The 24,655-nt window shown below is 36.9% G+C and overlaps 1 protein-coding gene across 1 annotated transcript in view; it reads left to right on the forward strand.

Moving 5' to 3' along the window:
• Window positions 1-24,655, forward strand: part of LOC311436130 (uncharacterized protein) — a gene marked incomplete at its 5' end in the record, with an annotated part of 364,735 nt that overhangs the window by 243,012 nt on the left and 97,068 nt on the right. Inside the window, one exon of the mRNA XM_084517972.1 lies at window positions 22,160-22,303. Within this exon, the coding sequence (XP_084374098.1) occupies window positions 22,160-22,249 (90 nt within the window). The 3' untranslated portion in view covers window positions 22,250-22,303. The remainder of the gene's footprint in view (window positions 1-22,159; window positions 22,304-24,655) is intronic.

Raw genomic sequence — 24,655 nt, forward strand, 5'->3', positions numbered from 1 at the left:
ATCCAAAAGAATGTATAGGGGGGTTCACTTGTATGTATGCAGGAAAAAGGCCAAATGGCTTGTGAAATGATTCCTTCAGAGACATTCGTGTGTACAATGTGCCTGTATGTTTTTCTTCTTTTTCCCTGGTGACAGAGTACTTGCTATCTCCAGATTTTAGTTGTATTGCATATCCAGGTTCAGATGCAATCTGCAGTCTCTGTAAATCTTCACCAAATTTCTCTGGTGTTCTTACAGATTTTTCCATCTTCCTTTTTCAATTACTTGCCAAGCTTGTTTCACCCTTTTGGCAGCAAGAAGTATTCATTCTCCAGGTTAGATAAGTTGACTAGCTGTGGAGGAAGGCTCGAGCTGGTTCATGGCTAAACATCGTTATGCTGAATGTTTATAAAGAACTCTATTTTATTTTTATTTTTGTTTTCTTTTGGTGAAACAAGATACCGTGCTGATTACAAACTAGGAAGGTAAGAATGTAGTGGTAATGGAAGTTACTCTCACAGGATGTGGTGCCGTAATTGATTTTAGAAGAGTGCAGAAGGTTAAGTCTGTCCTAGGCTTCTGAATATGACTGGAATGCAGTACCTGGCTCTGGCGATTATGAAATTAGCAACTTCTGAAGTTACCAAGTTTTGTAATAGAGCTATATGCACCTCACTTGCCTTTATTTTACAACTGCCAGAGGCAAGTAAAAGTTGTTTTGTCAGTCCCTGATGGGCTTTGTCCACTCCTGCTGTATCCCCCCATGCTTCTGGGAAGCTTTTGTACTTAGCAGAAGCTCTGAACCTTGCTCCGTACTGTCAGCCTTGGCCTGCCAGTTTATTTCAGCATTCAACAGCATTGTTCTTGAAATACCACAATCACTTAACAAGTATGAATCTGTCTTTTTCTGATATTTTTTTTTCTTCTTTCTTTCTCCAGAATCTCTTCTTTAAGTGTTCCTTTGAAAGATTCTTTTGATTCCCCCTCTGATTTTCTAAGGACAGTTCACAACAGATTAAATCTCTCAGATAATTTTCTTTGCTCCTTCAACATCTTGTGACTCCTGCACAATGCATGTTTTAGATGATACCCCATATGTAGTTTACTGTAATTGAGTTCCTTGCAAACATCTACAAAACTCCCCATTATCCTCCTGCAAGTCCTTAAAACAGAAGGCAGGAGCTGAAGTCCAACATTTGGAGCCTGTTGTCCTAATAGTGTTGTGTTAATTTCTTGCACTTTCTTTGCATTCATCTGTTGTCTTTAATTTTACTGAAATTGCAAAACCTTTACAGTTCAAGTCACTCTTATATTTGCTGCTTTTGCAGAACATAAGTATAAGCTATGTCTAAAGCTCCAGTACATTGTCATGATAACAGTAATTAAACAGCACGAAAATGCCTAAAGTAGAAAAAGGTATGTCAAATACAGAGTGGGAAGGTCAGAACAGGTTCAGTTAGGTAATGTTCTTGATAGAGAAGCTCAACATCCAGTCCTTGTTTTGGCTTTCTAAGGTGTGTGGGATGCAACTTTGTTGTTTCTTTCTACGTTGCTTTAGCGGCTGCATCTGGAAATGAAGATAAAGAAGGTTGTAGAAGGAGTGAAACAGCTGTGTCCACATGGGTAGACTTCAGAAGTGCCACAGGGACATTCTTCCTAGATATTTTTGTAGAGGCAGTTGTGCGTTGATTGTTGCAATCCCCACAGTTAAAGCTGCTACCCATTAAAAGTTGTTTCACTAAGAACAACCTTAGGGAAAGAGCCAGCAGGGATTGTTTTTAAACCCTCTGATTTCTTTCTCAGGAGATCTGAATTTCTCCATTTAAGAAGTTTCTTTTCTAGTGTATTAATAATTTCTAATTTAAACTATCAGCAAAAATATAACAGAAGTTACTTTTCTTATATACACATACTGCATACACAGCCTTCTGTAGGAAATAAGGACCACAGGGGTTGTGTACAATTTCTTCTCTATTTGTTGCATAATTTAGAAAATCCTTGTAATCCAAAACCTAAGCACATTTATAAACTATGCTTCCTGGAGAGAAGTACTTTCTGTGTTTCCCTAATAGGCAGAAAATAATTTTGGAAAGTAACTGAAGATACGATGATAATTTAAGAGCAAATCTCAACAGAGGTCCTGAATAAAGCATTGCATGTTCTCCATGTGTGATTGCCATTTTCCTTACTACCTGGTTTGTGCTGATAGTTGCTGTGTGTGTGCAGTGCAGTAAGGCACACAACTGAATGCTGACAGTAAGACAGGCATGACCAGTAACATTTCACCAATACTTCAATAAAGTTGGAAGATTGATTCAATTACTAGCTTTTCTCAGAGAAGTGTTGCCCAGCAAGACACAGAATGATGAATGCTGATCTCTTAAAACCAGTAAAGTATAAAGCGTTACAAAAGGTTTTTTTAATGCAACAGAGTGATAAAGCAGGCTTCTGTAGATGAATCACAGTGATGTGACTGTCCTAACGCTTATCTAAAGCAGTGACAAATGAAGTCGTTAGTAAAAAATAAAATGCAAATATTACAGAATGCTGGAACATTTTTCTCCTCATATTTCAGGTTGGATTTTCAGCTCTCTGTGTGACATTTGTATGCACCAAGATGAAAATAGGACATGTAAGCTTTGTTTCTCCCCATACCCCAGTAAAAATGAATTAGCGACCCAACAGCTGAAATGCCTTCTGCTTTTTAAACTACAAATACACTGCAGGACAAAAGAATGCTGAGTATCACAGGTGAAGTATGAAGAGAATTTGCAGTTATAATCCTTTGGCCTCTTGCTGTCTTTGAGTACTTTAGGATGGAGCAAAGAAACAAAAAGGGAGAAATACCGCTGCTGTATTGCCTGCCTAGTACTAATATGGTAGGTTCTCACAGGTTTCAAAGCAAGTCTGTTCGTATACAGCACACTAATTGTACATATTATGTCCAGGTCACAAGCCTGTTTTCAACTCCAGCCTACACTTGATTTGTCCCTGACACTGTTTGGCTATTTCAGCATTTCTCTGGGGATGCAACTTTAGTTGTGGATTTACAAGCAGTAAATTGTTCCTCTCTCCTAGTAAAAGAGGATGGGCAAAGTGCCATTGACGCTTGTGGAGTCCATAGGCTTCTCTTCATTTCTATTCTTCCTTCTCTTCGCTCCTCTGAGATAGGGTCGCTGCTCAGACAAGTGATGTCAATGATGATGAGGAAGTGATGTGATGTAGCTGTCTTCTCTGGGCTGATTCTGCAAACCAGAACAGAAAGAGGAAGACTCTCTTCAGCTGCAGGTTGTCATTGGCTGAAGATATGTGTACCTACAATTGATCAGCGTAGTCTGTTCTTAAGAGTATTTTTAGATCTCTTGCTAGTATTAGTCTGGTAATACCTTAATGTACTCTGACCTTGTCTAAGACTGCAGAAATGCCTTCATGCCTCCAGCTCGCATGAAGCATCCAAACAGTACAGAGCTCTGAAAGGTAGTTCTCATCAGTAGGGGTATTACAGTAGTACCTCATTTGGCTTTTGCTTTCCCTGCTACCTTCTCATAAGGTAAGGTGAGGTTTTAATCTTTATGCACAAATTATCTTTTGGAATTCTGGTTTATCAAAAGGTGGTTTACTAAAATTTTAAGAATGGCCCCCAACTTCTCTTCATACCCAAACCACCATTTTTCTTTGATGGTGTACTTCACCTGTGTAAGTCTCGATAACTGAGTATGTGCAATGCATTTTTCTCAGGAACTTGAGCCCGTTCAACCTTTTCATTTTGTTGCTGACAGAAGGCTTATTTTTTCAATATGACATAACTAAGTAGTAAGTCATAATGTACATATTCAAAGAAATATTCTAATGCAGGAAGACACTTCCCTGTGTTTCTTTGTTCTGAAATAGCATAAAGGAAAAAAAAAAAAAAAGTACGACAGATTAAGTTCACATTATTATATGTTGCAGAGGGAGATGCTCAGGTAACTATATTCATAAACGCAATATTAAATCTGTATTAAAAAATAGAAAATGGCGCATAGAATTGTTCTCTACTGTGAGTTTTTGTCTTACTGAAGGGAAAAACATGAACCAGTCATAGATGTATAGTAGAAATTTTTCTTCATAGCAGGTTAAGTAAATTGAGATTTGTTTTTTATTTGTATGTACTGCTCAGAGCATGCTGGTTCTGAGCAGTGGCCTTGTTGGAGAGACCAGAGAGCATTGCTTTCCAATATTGGAAGTCAATGCAGCATGAACGTGGCTAGCTATATCACACAGAGTTGAATGAATCCAAGAGCTCTGTGTATTTTTGTGTAGTGGAATAGGATCTGTTCAGCATTGCCAGTTTTGCAGCACAAAGCAGATGTCTTAGGTGCCGGTGGGTTTGTTTATGGATATTTTCAATTACGTTGAAGGCTACTGCAATAGTGTTGGATGGATTCCGAAGACGGTGGGATAATTCAGGTTGGGAGGGACCTCAGGCAGTTTCCAGTCCTTGCTCAGAGCAGGATCAGCTTTGAAACAAGACCAGGTAGCTCGGGGGTTTAACAGTGAGGGCTTGAAAGCTCTGAGGATACAGATACAACCTCTCTGTGCAACCAGCTAGTATTGGCCTGGAAAGGACATCTCATTTCCAAATTTAATACACCAGTGCAATCTTAAATTAAACCTTTATTTAATGTTATTTATTTTACAGAATCTGTTTGTGGAAAAGTGGCAATTATTCCCCTATTTAAAAACAATCAGATTATATAAATCCTCCTTGTGCAACACTTAGCTGTAACAGCCTGCTAAACAAACAAACAAACACTGCCAAGGAAAAGAAATTGGAAAGTGTGTATATTAGAGATGGACGTAGTTTTCCCAAAAATGTTTTCATTTAGACTAGAACATCACCTTCTGTCCTTGGATGAAAGCGTTCCATCTGAAATCTGTTTGAAATCAGGGGTGTTGGCCCTGAATGAAGATATTCCAAAGCTATCATTTAATTTGGTTTGCTAGACTGGCCTTCATTGCGAAGGTGAATGGAGGAATACAAAAGCAATTTATTTAATACAGAGAATGAAATAGTATTTGATGTCAAATTCAGTCCAGGGAAACAAGAAGCTTCTTCTCTATTCATATTGTGTCTCTGAAGTAGCATCAATGCAATATTACTTATCCTGTTATTAATACTTACTAGCTTAATCCAGGATTAAATTGTTAATTTAATCCTGCTTCATCAAATGTTCACAGTAGTCTGTTTTCCTCTCCAAAACAGTAAAACAAAGAAATCAGCTAAATACTGGGAAAGATCAGAAAAGTACTTGATTTGTGTAAAATCTTTGCTACTAAAATCTCTCAAATATAAATGGTACCTGATAATTAGATGGTATTAGTTGAAAAGTTACTTGTTTAATAACATTTAAAAACCATTTCAGAATAAACATGTGTTAATGTAATATATGTAGAAAGATTTCACCAGCGAAAAAGGTTGCATGCAATTAATTTATTTTATTCTGGGAGGGAAAAAAATAAAGGTAGTATTCTCCCTTCTTTGGTTCATTAATCATTCTTGGATTTCTGAGAGATATATGGCTTTCTTCCTACAACCACCCTTGTCTAAAATATGCATACACTATCAGAGTAAGAAAGTCCTTTGCAGCTCAGATGATCCATCAAACAGATGGTGCAGAACTGGAATGGTACAAGTTTGTCATCCAGAAGTCAGATTTGTGATGGAGGGATCCGTATCTGCATCATTTCCTTCACTGCACCCAAACTACATGTGATGAGACTGATTTACAGTCCACATCACTACCTTTCCATGAATTGTATTGTCTTTACAAAATTGAGAGAGAGATTAGTAATGTACACACGGCACACTGGTCATCGGAGCAGCAATGAGGTAACTGAAGAGTGTTATCAAGCCTAGTAGGATCTGCAAATTCAGATACAGTAATGCGAATAAGCACAGACACGGCTCTAAGAAAGGGAAGGTAGTTCCCAGCTTCTAAACACTGGCTTTTGACTTCTGTCAGCGAAGAAGAAATGCTCAACTTTAACTGTTAATACAAAGTATTTGTTTGTCTGGTGAATACATTAAGTAAATTGGAACAAAATTGTTTGCCTTTCCTCCAACCATTTGTTCAGCTTAACATATTTATATGCATGGAGGGGAGGTGATTTCAATACAAGGACAGTGCCAGTTATAAGCCTTTCTCCTGGAGAATTTTTCCTGTGCTTAGTATGCATTGTTTTTACAATACCGGACTTGTTATTTGGGACACAGAGCACAGTTTGCTTAGCACAAAGGTCTTGATTTTGCTAGCATGCAGAGGAGATTTGGGCAGAGATAAAACGCAATCACTGTGAAATGTCCCATCTCTATATAATGCATCTCGGGTAACAGCAGGGAGTCACAGTAGTTGAAGTAATTAGATAAGGCTTTGTTCCTTTCACCTAAAGGAGAAGCCATGTGGTGGCAAAACACAAAGGGAAATTGCTAGACCATATGCATTGCGGTTCTCTATTTCCACCAGGTTATTTTCTTTTATAAAATGCGTACCACAGAATATTGAAAGCTATAACAAGGAACATTTTTACTTTGTTAGGTCAGAATCTATAGGTACATCTTTCAGCTTAAGCCTACATCATAATTGGTAAGTATGTAAGGTGATTCAAAATGGAATTACAGGAACAGGTTCTGCCTCAGTTTTCCAAGCAAAAGTCAAAATGCATTGTTTCTTGATGTATTTCCCAATAGAATGGGGATTTGTACCAAGGTATTTCTGCCGCAAACCTGTGTTTATGAGTTCATGAAAAGTTCACGTAGATCAAAGCAAACATTTTAAAAACATGCCAAATATAAATCAAACAATTTCTCACAACTCAAATTGTTATATGAAAAGGGAATACGAACAGAAAAAAAATCAACGGAGCTGGTTGCTGTTGTCCTTTGTATTTCAGCATCACCAGTGAAAAGATTCTGTCTCCCAAGGTTTTAGTGGAGTATCACTCACAGGTGGGTTCAGACCAGAAGGAGACAAAGTTTCTGTTAAGGAATTAAAAAGAAATGTAACAAGGTGGAAAGAGAATAAAGAATGATAAAGAAGAAAGGCAAGAAATGATTATATGCCCCACTGTCAGGCAGACAAATTGAAATTACAGCAACAATAATAAAAATAAAAATACATTATTTATTTATTTTTTTTTACATATAGTTGGAAATTCTTAGGCTCAAAAGGAAGGCAGTAAAGCAAATTAGGAACAGCTAGGAAAGTCAAAGTCATGATGTTTCTCATATGATAATATCAACACTGTGCAGCTGCTTGAAAAATTTGCATGTAATATCAAGAGAAGAACATCTGCTGCTCAGTATGCAGTGGACCACCAAAGCTGCCATAGAGAAGAGGTGGGAGGAACAGATAGATAGGAACTAGATCATGATAAGCAGAACAAGAAGTGGCATCCCACTGAATAGCATGACCTCTATTATCACTTTCTAAGTCATTTACTCCCACTTCTCCTTTGGTCGCTAGCAGACACTATGATGGAGGTAGCTGCCACAGGCAAGTTAACATGGTAGTAAATCTCCCAACGTGGGATAATTTTCATTGAACAAGTGTTTTCCAGAACGTGAAATACATAATTTCAGAGCGACACAATCCTTTTGATGAACCTGGAAGCACATTGCTTAACCCCTGCTTCCAGCCAGTGCACAGCTAATACAGGGCAGCAACCTGGTAAAGAGCTCTGTCAGATACAACAACTAAGGTATCAAAACAAACAACTAAGGAGCTAGCTGTGGCTAATCACATGTAATAGGAGAAGTGGGAGTTAAGTGTATAAAAAAGTATCACTTCAGGTATGTTTTTGACTATCTTAAGGAGGTTTTTTGTTGTTTTTAATTTCTGTTTGGCTCAGTAAATTCTTTGTTTTAATGGTTCACTACACTAACAGCAAGAAATTATAGGATGAAGTTTTCAAATGAGGCTACTTCCTGTACAATGCAAAGAAAAATACAGGGGTTTTCCTTTCTGAGTATCTTGGTAATTCAGAAATTGGGGCTTGAGAGTATATAAATTATTATTTACAAGTTGTGTATTTTACTTCATAAATATACAGGCACACACTGTTAGAAAACATTTCTTTTCAAGAGTTGTATGCTACTTTTCTTTTTATTTCCGCTGTTTTCACACGCTAACAGTTCTTCTTGTCTCTCTTAAACAGTCTATACTGTCCATATTAAAGCTAAAATAGTGGTCATTTCAGGAATGAAATGCATTTATACTGTAGCAGTGCTCAAAGGATGTTGTCAAATCCACTATATCTGGTTTGAGAGCAGCAAAATTATCTAATAATAATTTAAAAATCTGTAACGCCATCTGTGCAAAAACCTTGACAGAGGCTCTGCTTTAGCACAGTGTGGCTTGTCTATAACGTGATTTGGTATCTGCACTGGGCAGCTGTTTTTACTAGTTTTGCTATTGGAATTCTGTCTCTTTCTTCTCCATATTATATGTCTGTAGCTGGAGAAATGGTAATGAAGACAGGATTGCAGTTATAAAAGGGCCTTGTGCTTACTGTGTGCAACAATTCTGGTTAATGGATTCCACAGAAATAGAATGAGCCAACTTCTAAATTACAGTTTGGAGAATTTTGTCAGGTATAACATTATGAAATACCATATGTGGTTATTAGTAATAGCAGGATCCAACGCTTTTGATTATTTAATCAATAAACAGAAATAGTTAGAAAAAGGTAGTTGCAGATTTGTCAGTCAGTTACTTACATTGAACAGTTGTTTTTTTTTCAAGAAAATGTTTTCTGACTTTGAGCAATGAACAAAGGTCTTCCAAATCTGTAATCTCTTCTGCCACATACCTGTAAACCTGTGAGCTCAAATTGGTGTGAAGTTAAGATGCTGTCTACCGTGTAAACATAGATGTAGATCATACAGCATTTTGGCTTATTTTAGAAAGAACAGCTGCTTACTACCAAGGATTTATACAAATGCATTCAACTTTCTCGTTAAATCTCAATAAGCCCCAGATCTGAAAACTACAATTCACTTTACCTGCAGGGGTTGAGGAATAAATGGTGTCACAAACAGAAATGGAGGAATGAGATCCCAAGGATGCTGTCTTATTTGTACTATTCCACCTGTACATTCACAAATAATTTTTGTTGAGCCACCTAGAGGACAGCAAACTCTTATCAAATGCTTTTCTTTTTTCATTCATATTATCTTAGTTTGTCAGCACTCTGTAGGAGAACCTGGAAGATGGATGAATTTCTGAGTCTTCATGGCCTGATGAGTGGGTTGAGAGAAAAAAGATGAGAAAGGAAAAATAATGGTGTGTTATTTATCGTCATCATCATCTGCCTTTATGCATAGAATTAAGAGGTTAGTGGGTTTTTCTTCCCCTTCTATCCTCCATCCTGGAGAAAAAGACAGGAGATGAATGCTCGTTCTCTCTCTGGACCTGTGTAGTAAGAATGACGCAGAATAGGTGTGGACCACAGATACAGAATGGAATAAAAATATTCACGAACATCTACTGGTCATGTAGCCTCATGTCCTTTGTTCTAAGCCCTAACCTGAAATCTAAAATACTCTCACTTGCGGCAGAAAATACCCGTAACAGGTAAAAGGAAGACTTTCTAGAAATACTTTTAGAGCATCCTATTGTGTAGTGACTTACATGTCTGTATAAAAAACACTTTGAAAAAAGTGTTTGTATATAAAACACTTTTCAAAGGTGTGTCACATAAGAGACTTTCTGATAGGCAATTTCTCATTAACGTTTGCCTCTTGTGAGTCATAATTCATTTTGTCACAGACTGCAGTGGCAGTACCTTGCTTTTATTAAAATGATAGCTTTGTTGACTATCAGTGTTTGGAGTTATTTCATAACAAGGGTCACTGTATGCCTCCTTTGTCACCATGACCTTCAGATTATGTCTTTACTTTCCACTTCAGTCTAACATGCTGCTTTCATTTGCTTGATGGTTCCATGGTTCAATAGCACTTAGAGAGATGTTGACAGCAAATGGAAAAGTTTGAAAATGCTGTTGTTTAAAATAATACCATCTGTGTATACTATAGACCAAATTTATATGCTTTCTCTTTTCCTTTCAAAATGAAGAGAGTTACTTCAAGCAATAGCCTTTGTTTTGGTTCTTCAATAATTCCATTATTTATTTATTTTTATTTTTTTTTTACTCCCTTCCACTTGATTCATCTCCTAGGCTATACTGAGGTCAGTCTTTTATCTTTCATAAAAGTTGCAGATATACTCTGCTCACTGCCACTGACATGAGAGCACAGCCAGGGGAGATGACCAGTATGCCTCGATAGTCCCTAGGGCTATTTTGTCCTATAGGAGCTGTATCTTCTGATCTCTGCTCAGGCAGCCTTTGCTGTAGGACTGACAAATAAATACAGAATGCAGGGAAGCAAATGTAGCTTGCAGATGGGATGTTGACTTCTGAAAACAATCTGACATACAGATTCGTGGGATAATGGGGGCATGGAAATCCAACTTTGTGGTCTGTACAATTTGACGCACATGTAGAAACCTTTTTGAATGCAGTACTGTATTTTAAATTGAATTAAATTATTGGAATACATGATTAGCTCTTCAGTATCTCTTCTACTGCTTAAGGACCTGTTCTCACTGTTCTTCATTCTGAAACATGCATGTATGCTAGAATTTCATGGTTTGTCTTTTTAATAAAATTACCAGAATTTGGGGTGTCATATCCCCTGGCAGATGTGGTACAGCATCATTTACACCTTTGGGAATATTTCACTATTTTCCCTTGTTTTCATTTGATGACAGTCTGGGCTGTTTTGGTAAAAATAACTTATTCAACCTTCACACTACCCTATGGCACAATAAAGCACTCTAGTATTAAATCTAATTCTGGTATTACTTGTTATCCTATTTGATGATGACTGTTTTCTTGAAAAGATTGGAATTCACTAAGCCATGCCTTCTTGCATTTTTAAACTGCACTTCAACCTGTTTCAATCCAGGATCAAAGCAGAGCACTCAAGTGAATTTACTTTATTAAAAGTTTATAATGACCTTCACGTAGATAAAGCACACAAGTTTCATATGTTGTGGCTTTATTTGATCTGTCACTGGTGTTCTGCATATTGAATCAGGCACAGAAAATGCTCTTGCAGTGCCTTGGCCATCATCACATCAGTATTTCATGTCCAGGGCAGTGAACTCACTCTCTTCCATTGCATCAGATCTTTTTGAACAGTCATTTCAGGTGATCTGCTCTGGTAGGAGAGGACAGTTGGATGTAACATTTGTTGTCTCAATGCTTGTTGTTTCAGGACTGCTGCTTTTTACCAGCCTTTTCATGCATCGCTTCATTCCCGTGGCTTATGTTATCACTTATATACAGATGATACACAGATCTATAATTCCTGTTGGTGTTCTCAGATTTTGCCTTTGTATGTCTCTGCCTACATCATCTCCATAACTGGTTGCATACTAATCTTTTATTGCAAACAAAGAAGTCAAAAAGGATTCTTTTTAATCCTGTTGTTGAGGCTTTTTTGCTCATGAGTGCTTCATGTCTCAAATACTGCTGCTCTTTCCCTATTTGTATAGTATGAGAGTTTAAAAATGTTCATTGTAGTTCATGATATAATCAACACCTTGCAGATCAAAACGGTGTTTTTTTCATTTTTTTCTCCTTCCTTTATATGTGGAACTTGAGGTGTCTTCCCATTTTTTTTTATATTGGTGCTTATTTTACAAATAAAAAGAAAAAAAGAAAAATAATTGGTTCAAGATGTCTGAAAGTCAGGCAGAGCACCAGTTTTATTATAGGACTACCACTTTTTAGGACACTGACCTAAATTTTAGATTACAACAAATACAAAAGCCTCTGTCTGTTTCTCTCTGTGTGCAATCACATTTGGCTTCTTTTTGTAGACTTGCCCAGAATATCAATTTTATTTACAAATTGTGTCTACTCTTTTTCTTTTCTTTTCTAAACCATAGGAGCTATAAATACAGAAAAAAAAATGTTTTTGAGCAGTTTTCCTCTGTGGTATCTTCTACATTGGATTTTGCTGACTTTTGATAGTATAATTTCTTTTTCTTTTTTTTTTTTTCTTTTTTTGAATTTCTAGGTTGGAAGAGACCTCAAGATCATCGAGTCCAACCTCTGACCTAATTTCTCCACTTCTAATGTACTTCTAGTTTTGATTTAAACTTGATCTTCAGTTAATTTTTGCAGAATCTCTACCCTTTTGTTATATGCTATTTTATTTAATTTTTGTCTTGGTATGTGTTCTTTTTATTCAGTACATGCTTTATATTAAAAGTGTTTAAATTACTTAATAAGACATAGTCACAGATTGCTGACATTGCTGTAATTATTGCTTTGCCCTCTTGGCAGTAATGTGAATAGGTATTTTAATTCACAACTGAAAGTATTCTTGCACCTTTATAAAATACCACTTTTAATTATTATTATTTTTTTAATTTACTCAGGGTTCCCAGCATGATAACCATAAATATACACAGTTACTACAACGGCATTAATAGGGTCCTGTCTATAAGGAGTTACCCCCTCTGGTATTTTTTACAAGTGTTGTGTAGGCATGCAGTAAATTGGCTAATCTTGTGCTAGAAGTTTGGTGAAAGCAGCACGAGTGCGATGCTTGGGTTGAGCTGGAGAAGCAGCATTAGGAGGAGAGATGCAGATCCAGCAGGGAGAGCAAGAATATGGTTAAGTTTGGACTTAGCTTCAGGGCGTTTCTGTGCAGCCGCAAGTCCGGTGCACAGTCTGAGTTTGGACTACATGCCCAAGTCTGGGGAACAGATAGCGTCCACATTAAAGGGCATTAGTTTCAGACACAGGTGAAGCTAATTTATAAATTATAAATTAAGTTCATTGTATATGATTGTCCTTGCATTATCATATATTAATTACTTTATGTTGTATTTATGTCCTCTATTGAGGATAATTTTTAGTGTGATAAGCTTAATGTTCCTAACAGAAGCATGAAAACTTTAATGTAAACTTTAACATGCAAAAATATTAGCAAGAGGAGAACAGACATTAAAAACAGATGAAGTAGATATTGAGAGAACTTCACTATCCACGTATTTCCAACCCAGTAGTGTTTTTTTTTTTGTTTGTTTGTTTGTTTTTTTTCCTGATAAAGTCCACTGTGGTCACAATGCTCAGCTTTTTTCAGTCATCTTGATTCTCATTCAAATAATTCTTTTAAAAGTTCTTCTGAAGCTGATAATGACAAATACATTCATACATGTTTTTGTGTTCTCATTTAATTTTCTAGTTTCTTGAATGCAGATGTGATGCCAGTTATTCTGCATTCATAAACACCACCTCACTTTGATAGCTTCATTATATTCTTTTAACTGTGTGATGTTTTTCTGTAATTCACATCTTCAGTGGCAATTGTTAGAATTTCCCAGCTCAAGACCTTTACATGCTTTTTTTTTTTTTTTTTTCTCTTTCCTTTAGATGTTAAAACTTCTATTTACGTTTTTTAATCTTAATATTATTGGGAATATTATTCATATGTTTCTTAGTTGACTCTGCTGTTAAGTACTAATGTCCTTAACCACAAAACCAGCGTATTTAATTTGGGGACTATAACTAAATTGACTTTGGCTGAACTTCACTGAAAATCTGATTTCTTTTTTCATTCTCCATCTTTTATGACTTAGGAAACTTTTGCTGTTTGTTAAATCTCCCTCCAGAGTTATAGCTCAGCTTCAATTCTGATAATTCTCAGTTGATCTGTACGCTTTGAGAGCTCCAAAATATATGCTTGTTTTTCTTCTGCTTTTTGAAATAGCTTTATATCCTTTTGCAGTTGATGTCTTCCCATTCATATTTTGTCCTGTAACTCATACTGCAAATTCCTTGGAATTTTTTAATCTTTGTCTTGGAAAACTTCTGTCTTCTGCTGTAGTTGAGGACTTGAACTCTTTTGTCTCATTATCTTTTCTAACTAGTTACCCAAGGTTGTCCTTTTGAAATGCAGAAAATTCCCTAGCCCTATGTTATCTAACCAAATCAACTTGCAGTTAACTTGTTCCATTATTAGATTTTTATTTTATCATGTAACTCCGTTACATAAAATTAGGTAAAATTTATTCTTGTTTTATCATACAGTACTGAAAATACACCAAAGCCAAATTAAAACAAAACCTTCTCCTAGATTTGTGACTTCTTTGTTGCTGCCAACTCTCTTGTCAGCAGTTTCATTATTAGTAGCCATCATTAATAACTTTGTCTCTCCAGTCTTTATTTGCAAAGGTGAGGTCATGGGTAACCGCATATTTCCTTCTCTACCTTATGTCATTACAGAGAGATCTTCCATAGTAATGTCTGAACCTCTGGATCTCAACCTTTGGATACCTCACTGTAATATGTAAGAATTTATAGTGTTAATCTTTTAAACAAACAAAAATTAAAATAGTCTTTAATTAAAAAAAAAAAAAAAAAAAAAAAAAGACTGGCTACAAAACTGCATCTAGTAAGCTTACAGTAATGAGAGAGACTTTTGAGCTGGTTTCATTAACCTGTCACTGTGGGAATGAGCTAAAATCTCTGAAGTACCCAGATAAAATTCATGACATTCTGAGTCCTTTAAAATGTCTGAAATTCTAATCAAACTGTGAATTATAAAATCAGTGAAGTTGTAGATAAATAACCAATAAATCACAGTAACATTTGATACTGGACATATTAGAAGGCATAAAAGACAAGGAGTGTGATAGACTTGCTGTTAACAAGTGCCATGAGCTGCTGCTTTCGTTCCATATTTTAAACAGGCATTATCTGTTGTAAAATTGACAAGTATTGGCACTGGAACAACCACAGAAGCAATACTGGCTTTTTTTTTTTTTCTTTTTTTTTAATATGACATTTTTAGAGTATCCTTCTCTGCTGAAGGTTTGGAAGAAAACCAGAACAATCCTTGTATTTTATGACAAAAATATTATCCTTGGAATTGGAGGGCGATTTCTCACTCAGCAGTTTTAGAGAATTCTGTAAAGAAAGGAATCTAAAATTAATTATTTTAGTGACTGGATGGTCACACACAAAGAACTGCAGTCAGTGGCTCAATGTCCAGGTGGAGACAAGTGATGAGTGGGACAGTGTTGGGACTGTCACTGTTTAACATCTTTGTTGGTGACACACAGTGGGATTGAGTGCACCCTCAGCAAGCTTGCCAACGACACCAGGCTGTGTGGGTGCCAGTTCCATGACAGGGTGGGCATCCCGGGACACTGCTGTGCTTGAGCGAGGTCACATGAGTGAGATTTGCTCTTCCTGTATAAACTAAAAGTGCTCAACTGCAGCAACTGGTAAGTACTGCCTTGTTTGGAAGTGACAACATTGTCTCTACAGTCCATCCCTTGATTTTTGGAGGGTTAAATGCTGTTGAGCCCACCTGGAAAAGCTAAAACAGTTATACCCAAAATGAGGGGAGCCAGGAGTACTTCCCAGTCTGTAAGTTTTGGTGCTTACATTGGTTGCGTCCTTGGTACTTGCAGTGTTGGAATTGGAGTGTGTGGCATCAGCAAGCAGGAGAATGTCCCTGTGGTCTTGGGAAGGAAAATGGAGCCCCAGTGCACTTGAGCAGTGCAGGCAATACCTTGGATGGTGGGATGGTGGCTGTGGTAGATGATAGGTGCATTGCTGGCTGCAGGTAGGACAGGAAATCTCTGGTTTTGGGGTTATGGGGGTGCAGCAAAGGAGAGCATGTGGGTGCTAGATGGATGCGTTTTCTGATGGGTTGTGTAAAAGGCCAAAGCTGCACCACCCTGTGGAACTTTATCAAGTTCGTAACAGGAAAATTAATTTAATTAACGAAGTGCAACTGAAAAGCTAGTATGTTGCAACAAAACTCTGACAATAACACTAGCTCTTTCTTAGGTGTTGAACACAATAGACATTCATTAATAATAAAAAAGCGTAGCTAAGACATAAAACAGAAACTGTTTTTTTTTTAAGAAACTACAACTCTTCAAAACCTGCTCCTGGGGGAGGCTGGGGGTGGAGTGGGGTGGAATTTTGGCTATTCAGAAACTGGGTAAGAGGTACCCAAGTGGAGGCTCCCTGGAATCACCATACTGTCCATTTTGTACTGTGATTTCTGTATTCTGAAAGTCAGTGTCACTCACTGCTCCCACAAAAGCATTGCTGCTTCGCTGCTCTCTGGGGCATCTTTATGGAGTTCAAAATAGCTGATATGCAAACACATCATCGAGTCTGTTCCTGAGACGTTGTGGGAGTGAGGCAGAAGTTGTAAAGCTGTTATGGTTTACCAGAAGTGCAAATTTTATTTCGTCTCTTGTGCTTAGCTAGCTTTAGGATTTTCAACTCTATTTTTTGCTGTTGTTTGATCTCAGTGTTGAAAAAAAATTGCCTAAATTTGTATCTTCCTGTGAGTGCTGGTTCTCATCTTCTGTCATGGACTTCTCCTGTGCTACGTGTATTCAGAAAAGAACACATTAAAATAAAAGGTGGTACTTGCAGGAAGAAGGGGAGAAGGAAGGGGAGCATTGCAGAGTCCCCTCAGGAACGCACCAACATGAGGAAAAAGCATTAGGCCTGCAAGGGAGGAGCAGGCCGAGGGATGGGAGTATGGATTATTTACAAGGCCCTGTTAAGACAGGAAAACATGGAGCCCATCTGCAGGGAAGAGAGGGCTGATAGGAATGGAAAACAGCAGAGATGGGTTTCATATCCCAGAGGAGCAGTCAAGGGCAGTAGCTTTTTGAGCCATGAGTCTTTTATTCAGTGACCATGTTAAAGAAAAAAGGGAGGAGAGGGAGAAGCATACCACCATGATTCCTTATTTTTAAGCCATTTAGTCCTTTACTATCCACTGTCTTCTCTTGCCCTTTCTTTTTAATAATAACTGAATATGATAAAAGTATATTTCAATATATTGAAATATTTTGAAATGAAGAGTGGAAGTATTTTGCTTAGCAGTCTAAATGGAATATTTTGAGTTCCCTGGAAAGAAGTCCCATTTTTACCGCCTGAGTGATTACTGAATTTGTCCAGGGTTCACAAATATTTTTACAGAATTGATTGATACTATAGATAATGAACTATTCCTGGGAAATAAAATCTATGTGTTATTAATGCTTTTAATACTTGATGCCCTATGGGCACTGAGTATGTCATGGAAGATAAATAAAATTTAAATAGATTATTTATGCAATAAAAGAATCGTATCTCAGTACCATGATGTATGGCATATATTTCACTCCAGAGGAGGGTTCGTATATCATACATGTCACATAGAGCTCTACTCATGAATTGTTTTTTTTTTGTTGTTGTTGTTTTTTTTAATGCAGCATGCATGCAGTACATGATAAAGGACACAATCCAACTTACAGTTGACATATTAAAGCACTGCTGTGTATAGAGATTATTTATGAAAGAAATATTATACAATCATAATTTTTCAGCAGGGCCTAGTTTCATTCTTTATTTTGAGGCAGAAGAATGGTAAATAAGGTAGAATCTTGATGAAAGAGCTAAGAATTACATTTTCAAAAATTTCCTCCCTGTAGTTTTATCTATTCAGGTGTTCATACTGGTATTAAATCTTTCTATTCAGAGCTGGTGGGTGCTTAGCTCATCTTAAGAAAGATGGAGTGAGACTTGACCTCTTTTGCAGCTCATGCCCACAAGTCGCTAGCGGATCATCCTATACTGTGCTGTATGATTTATTTGAGAGGCTATGAATTGCCATTACACTTTGGTGTCCACTGCTAAGGCGCAATGTGGTCATCTTGTATTGGGAGGAGCACTTGAAGGTTACTGATACCTGACTACACCACCCAAGCCTGTATTTGTAAACAGCTACAGTGTTTGCACAATTTCATCTATGGAGTCAGAAGTATATGCTCAGTAGCACTGCTGTCCATGGATGTTAAATTATGCCTTGAAGAAAAAGAATTATAATATACACACTAACATAAACCTTAGTCATGTAAGCACTGGCTAATACCCACCTTCTCTTCCTTTGGAAAGTGTATTTTAAAGCTTTAAAGATCATACCTGATACTTGGAAGAATACAAACTGAACTGAACTGGCCTAGGGGATTGCATGGTTTGCCCAAGCTTTGAATGCTTTGGAAACCTAAATTTACCCACAAAGATGGGAGCTTTATTTGCATGCATTTTTCATTTAGTCTCAAACTGTCAGGAAGGTATATGTACACAAAGTGTTGCAGAGATCTCTGTTAAATCATTTATAGGTGAAGTTGTCGACTTTACATACTTAATTGCATACAAGTAAATGCCAGTGGACAAAATCAAGATATACTTTTGCAAAAGAAAAAAAGCATGGAGTAGTAACTGTGCACATATTTATAGAATTGATAAGTATTTATTTTGACTATTACTTTTATTATTTTGCCACAATACATGAAAAAGTACAAAAACATTCTTACTTTGTGGTTTCCTAGTGACAACTGAGGAAACAGTGATTAATTAGTTTAAAATATTTTTTGCCACCTTCAAGTGGCAATCAGCAATCTTACTTCATACATGTTTTATAAATATAAATATTATCATAAGTTAACTGTATAGTCTCCTTCTAGTAAATATAAACAAACTTTCTATATTGAAATCCTGTCTGTTTTATCGTCACTGGGAGGACTGCCAAGACTTCAGTAGGGTGAGGATTTCATCCCTAGTCACACAACTGCAAAGAAAGAATAGGGTTCACGATACCGTGAATCACTATCCCATATCAAATATGATGTTAAATTTAGGTATGCTTTTAACACCTTGCTATTCAGTTCTAAATCTGCTGTTGTTAAAGTAACCACTCTGAGATAGGTCAAAACTATGATAAAATTGGTGAATCAAAAGTTGAATCCTGACTGCTTTAAAATAAATCAGGATGTTCATCGAAACAGTATGCAAATAATTTGATAAATGTTTACAAAGAGATAAAATAAAACCAAAATAAGTTTGGTTGTTTTTTTGTTGTTGTTTGTTTGTTTGTTTTCAATTTTTGTGTCATTTTGTTTATTTTTATTTATTAATTGGTAGTGAAGAAGTGATTTGTATTTTTTGCCTTAGGGCAGGAGGCAGAAAACTGCATCTAAAATTTCCCATTTATTTCTAAATAATACAGTACTGTATAGAAAAGTCATAAAAAGAGAGACTGCAAATTGAATTCCAATAACTCTATCCTGTGAAAAACAAAAACTCCATCTAGTAAATGGGAAAGCATTATTGACAATTATATGCAAATTACCAGTCTTTTGGCAGACTCTTCAAAACTATTATCTTATGGCAACTCTGTAAATTACACAGCTATGCCAGTAAAGTTGGATTGTTCATTATACTTTATTGATACATTTACGTTCTTCCATTTTATTGGAATATTTTCTATGGGTCTTATGAGACTTTCTTGTTTGCTTATTTTTGCAGCTACATTGCTCTTGCTTTTTGTACTTACCCTCATCGTTAGAGTCAAAACTTCTTGTAAAGTCACAAGGCCAGAAGTCAAAGGGTAGAAGGACCGTCACCATTCAGCATTGGTTACATCCTGAAAGGCCACCAGATAATGCAGGCAAAAATGTCATTTTGTTACCATCAGTCTTCACTGGAGTGCTGTACATATACTCCCTTTTCAAACCATGTTCATTCCTCATCTCAGGTCACACATTCCTCTATTCCCTCAAGTCCTGTGGGCTACGTTTCTTCCTGAGCTAACACATTTTCCATTGCTGCTATGCTACAGAGTGCGCTCTCTCTCTCTATTACAGCTTATATTTAATAAACGAGGAACAGGCACACTGTTTATGTTTATTCATAACAAGTTTAGATGTTACTTTTGAAGATAAAGAAACAAGTTTGATGATACACAATATCAGCTACACGCTCTGCACTGATAGCAAACTTTAGCAATCAAGGAAAGATAAAAAGGTTTTGGAGAATTTAATCACGTACTTCAAAGTAGGCTTAAGAACATATATTTCAGAAATTGAGATAAAATATGAATGTTTAATTTATCTTCTTTCTTTTTTACCATGAGCGTTTCTGATTCTCTTGCTAATAACCTCATTGCTTCTGTCAGCCAACACCTCCTACTTTTTTTTTTCGTTGTTGTTAGAGGTATTTTTTTCTTTCCCAAGGTAACTTTTGTTGAAGAAGGGATCTCTTAATTAGCTTTTAGTTCTCCAAAGGATGTGACTGATACTTTCACTCGTGTAGAGGACATGCATTTTTTTGGGATGTCTTTATATATTTCACACAGTTGCTGGAAAGGAGAAAATTGATGTAAAAATAAACTGTCTATGAGCAATGACACAAGCTGAGGTTCATCTTCAGTAAAAGAACTCCATTTCTGGAGTAACCTCTGACAGTATCTCTGTGTGATGCCAAAGATACTCACGCTCTAGTGTTCCTTTTTGTCTGATTAATGTATTAATGTGAGAAAGACATTTCTCTACTATGACCTGAATTAACTGCAAACTCATTTGGGGAATGTTTCTAACCAAATAAGAAGCACCACCTTGACTAATACTTTGGATTCTGGTAGTAAGGACATTATTCTAGCAGAACTCAAAACTTATCTGTTCCCATTTTCAGGAAATCACAGACTAATTATGGCCCTGAAATCAGGAGCAGCATTCACTGTTTGGGGAATTAATGTTCTTCCCCAAATTGTATCAGCTGGCCTCCATGTGTCATGTGACATGGTGTGGTTGGAGAAGAGCAGCTCTTTCCATCCTTCTTCATGTCCTTCGGCTAATCTTAGAAGTAAAAAAGTCTGGATGATGGGCAGCTGTCACAGAAAGAAGTTCAATTTTTGGCAAGACTTAAATTCATATTCTTTCTACAAGTCCTGCTGAAATGAAATTCTGGTACATTTTGATGATATTGTCAAAGGTCTCTTTCTCATCCTATTCTGTAGCTATAAAAGTGTCAAACTTAGAGTAAGACATGTCCTGTGTCTGCATATTTCAGAATCCCACAACTCTTTCTCCAGCCCAAGGACTGGTAGCAGCGTCTACCTGGTCACACACAATGACTGATTGTCTAGGGGACAAATTTTGAAGAAACCTACTTAATTTGATTTCTTTTGTTTAGCTTTTCTCTCTACTGGTTCTATGAGGTGATCATGGTAGGAAAAAAAAAAAAAAAAAGGGATTAGGTGTCTCGGAGACAAACAGTGCTGACAGTCCGGTTGCTGGTTCATGTAGAAAGCTGTTAGCTTGCGATGAGGGGCACTACAGACATAAGAGACCTTCCAGACACTATAAATTACCACAGGTTTATGGGAACGAGGGTGCTACATCTACTATTTTAGGTCCTGAAATCTTGAGACTTGCCAGAGCAGAGCCTTTCTGTTACTAATTAGCATGTTGAATGACTTGGTCAGATGTGTGCCTCAGCTAAAATGAAGGGAATTTAGGAATCAAGGAAAGGAAATTATGCCTTATAGCCTGTACTTTCTTAAGTGTTCAGAACTGATGGAAAAGTAAGAGGAAATATCCCAGATCCGTGCAGTATACATCTCATTCACTGCTTTCCAAGGGCAGAGGAAGAAGTCGGGCCTAGCACTGTGCCCTGAAAGCTGAGGACCAAAATCCTTGAGGAAGTCTGAGGGCAGGGCCTGCTGGCTGTCAATGCTGGCTGATCAGGATGAAAGGTTCATGGGGAGGAGATGAGAATCATCTGAAAGTTCATTATGGTTTAACATTACTGTTTAGCATCCAACCTGTGGACAGTTTAATGTATTCGTGGTATTTCCTTCCGTGTTAGCAGGCATAGATCAGTTAAGCACCAATATCCCGAGTGACTGAAGGAGTGAGACCATGTCAGGGACATCAGTCTAAAGGTCAACCTTAGGAACTTTAAATTCAAGCAGAATTTTAAAAACAGAAGGCCTAGTAATTGTAGCAGTTTGGTATATATTATGTCTGAAGAGCAGGTCTGCGATTTCGGCATATTAGTACTGCTAAGTGACCTCCTGCTGGCTTTTGGATCTGCGTAATGCCAGCTCTTCAGTATATCTGGCTTCCTTCCTAACACTGCCTCATTATACTTGCCGAAAAGGAAAACACACTCCTAGAAGCTACCTACAAGGTGGTTTGGCTTAGCGTTTCTGTTTTTTCCACTTTTTAACATTTTCCTTTCTCTTCTGTTCTTCTCCCAGCAGCAGAATGCACAGGCTCCTGTGAGAATTCCTCCTGGCTACAGTTCATTTACAGCTGATTTTAGAGACAGTACAATAAGAGCACTTTGAATCAGAGCGTGTCTGCTACCTGTCTGGCTGAAACAAGAAAGTGCATAAATCCAGGTATTAAAATAAATAGAAGAACCAGTTGTTTTACGAAAGCTCTAGAACCTTAAAACCTTTGTTTGTTTTGTATTTTACTTGATTATCTGAACCTCTTCTCACTTTCCTAGCAAACAACTGCAAAGAGAAGTGCAAACAGACAAAAGGGAACAGCAAAGAGGATTTTAAAAATGCATACAATTACAAAGGAGTTTAGACAGAGAAAATCCTTCCCTTTGGCTTCTTTGTTTAAAATGAATTGCTGCAAATATTGTACTATGTAACTAGTGGCTTACCTAGTGCTAACTGCACACAGGGTTTGCAAGAGGTGTGAGACAAGTAGGTTAGATTCATAGTTTTAGTTTGTTGCAATAATGTATGTGGCATCCTTAGTCCTTTATTGTGTTTCATTTCTGTGAGAGACCAATGGCAGTAGAAGAACCAAAAAATGTGACTTGAAAAACCTGGAAATGGCTGTTTTCCCTAGTCCCATTCCAAGATGATGTGGTCTTTGTAGCACATGGAATGCTGTCTGATTAGAAGAAAAAGCCAAATAATTTGACACAACAAAGCAGTGCACAACTTCAGCTTGCTAACAATGACTTAGTAGCTTGCCTGTCTTTCCAGAATCTGACAAGTGCCTGAGGAAAGCAAACAACTCATATTGTGAGAGGAAAGGAAGGAGTATTAAATGTGGATGATTTTGGAGAGGAAAAAAAGCCTTTGCATAGCAAATGAAAATAGAAATGCAAATCAGCTCCAAATACTTAACATATCTGATAAACAATTGTATAAAAATAGAAATTGAAGACAATAAAGACCTTCATACATTCTGTATTTATATTCACTGTCAGCATAGCTGTACTTCATTTAGGAATGTGCCTGTGTGCACTGCTGGACACAAGCATGTATTCTCACTGGGCAGGTAGACCTTTCCGTGGCACATACAAGCATCAATTCCCAAATTTCTGGATTCAAAGTGACAATGTTTAAAATCATATCATGCTAACTGAAATTATGCGTGAAGGCTAAAATATTGCTCAGCATTTCCTGAAGCACAACAGAAAAGGTATATCATGGAGAAGGTATAACATGAAGGACGTGGAGGAGACAGGGAAGAACATTGTCTAAGCTTATTGTGTTGCTCAGTGGTGTCAGACTGCACAGATCATTTGTTTGAGCTGTTTGTGCCTGATCTACTTAATGGTTGTTTTCTGATAGCTATATTTCAGCTATTCCACAGTCTAGAAAAGCATCTCATGCTGTCATCTCTGCAGATTCTGACTCCAGAGAATTTTATATAATGTAACTTATAAAGAAGTGTGACAAAAGCAAAGAATACAGAATCTGCTGGTCTTAAGGTAGTTCACACCTTTTTTAGGACCTTTTTTTTTTTTTTTTTTTTTTTAACTTTTTAATAAGAGATGCATTGCTCCAGTGTGAAGGGTCTCTACTTCAGTAGAATAACTAACCCAGAGGTCAGTTACATGATTTTTTCTATTGTGTTGTAACATGTAATTTTTTGGAAGTACAGGTACCTTCTTATCTGCATTATGTCCATGTCCCTTATGGTGCTGTTATTGTTTTAGAATACTCTGTAGAAACAGAAGCAGTAATATGAAGCGTGACTTGTGTTTCCATTTCCAGGCAATGACATTGCAAGTGTTAAAATTTCAGCTTAACCTGTTGTGCAAACAGGTGTCATAACAACACATACATACCTCTTCAACCGTGGTCTGCCTAAGGAAAAAACAATCTAAAGGGAAATCTGAAAATAAGGCTTAGCGTGAGATCAGATCATTTTAAACATTTCTGTTTTGCAAGGATATGTTATTTATAATCACAAAGTTCTTCAGCCTTCTTAAAGTCCAGTCACTGAGCATGACCTGATGACAATGAATTCCCTGGGTGTGTGGCAGCTGCAAAATAAAAATCAATGTTAAGAACTCAGATCAGCCTTCTAGTTCAATAACATTAGCTAAGATAAAATGGTTTCTCTTGAGAAGGTATAATGCAAACTCTCCTTATTTCAGTAGGATGGCTATGGGATAATTCCTCATATGGGAAAAATATCTAGTAAATGCTAAACTTAGTAATTTTTTTCCTTTTAATAAAGTGTGTTTTATAACTACTTACACCTTTAGGGCTTACTGCTTTCATCAATCAGGATATCAAGTAATGACGTTAAACATTAATAGGACACATAAAACCAGATAATTTTCTTTCAGGTAGCAGGATTATAGCACAGAAATGCTTTGGCTACTGTTTGCTCTTCTGTTGCAGATGGAGGAGATGGATTATAAACTTAGACTGCTATTTCTCCATTGGCTTTCTCATTTGTGCCCCAAGCCAGCCTGAACAAAGTGTTCAAGG

This window comes from Aythya ferina (genome assembly GCF_964211825.1).
Source record: "Aythya ferina genome assembly, chromosome: 4".
Classification (NCBI taxonomy): domain Eukaryota; kingdom Metazoa; phylum Chordata; class Aves; order Anseriformes; family Anatidae; genus Aythya; species Aythya ferina.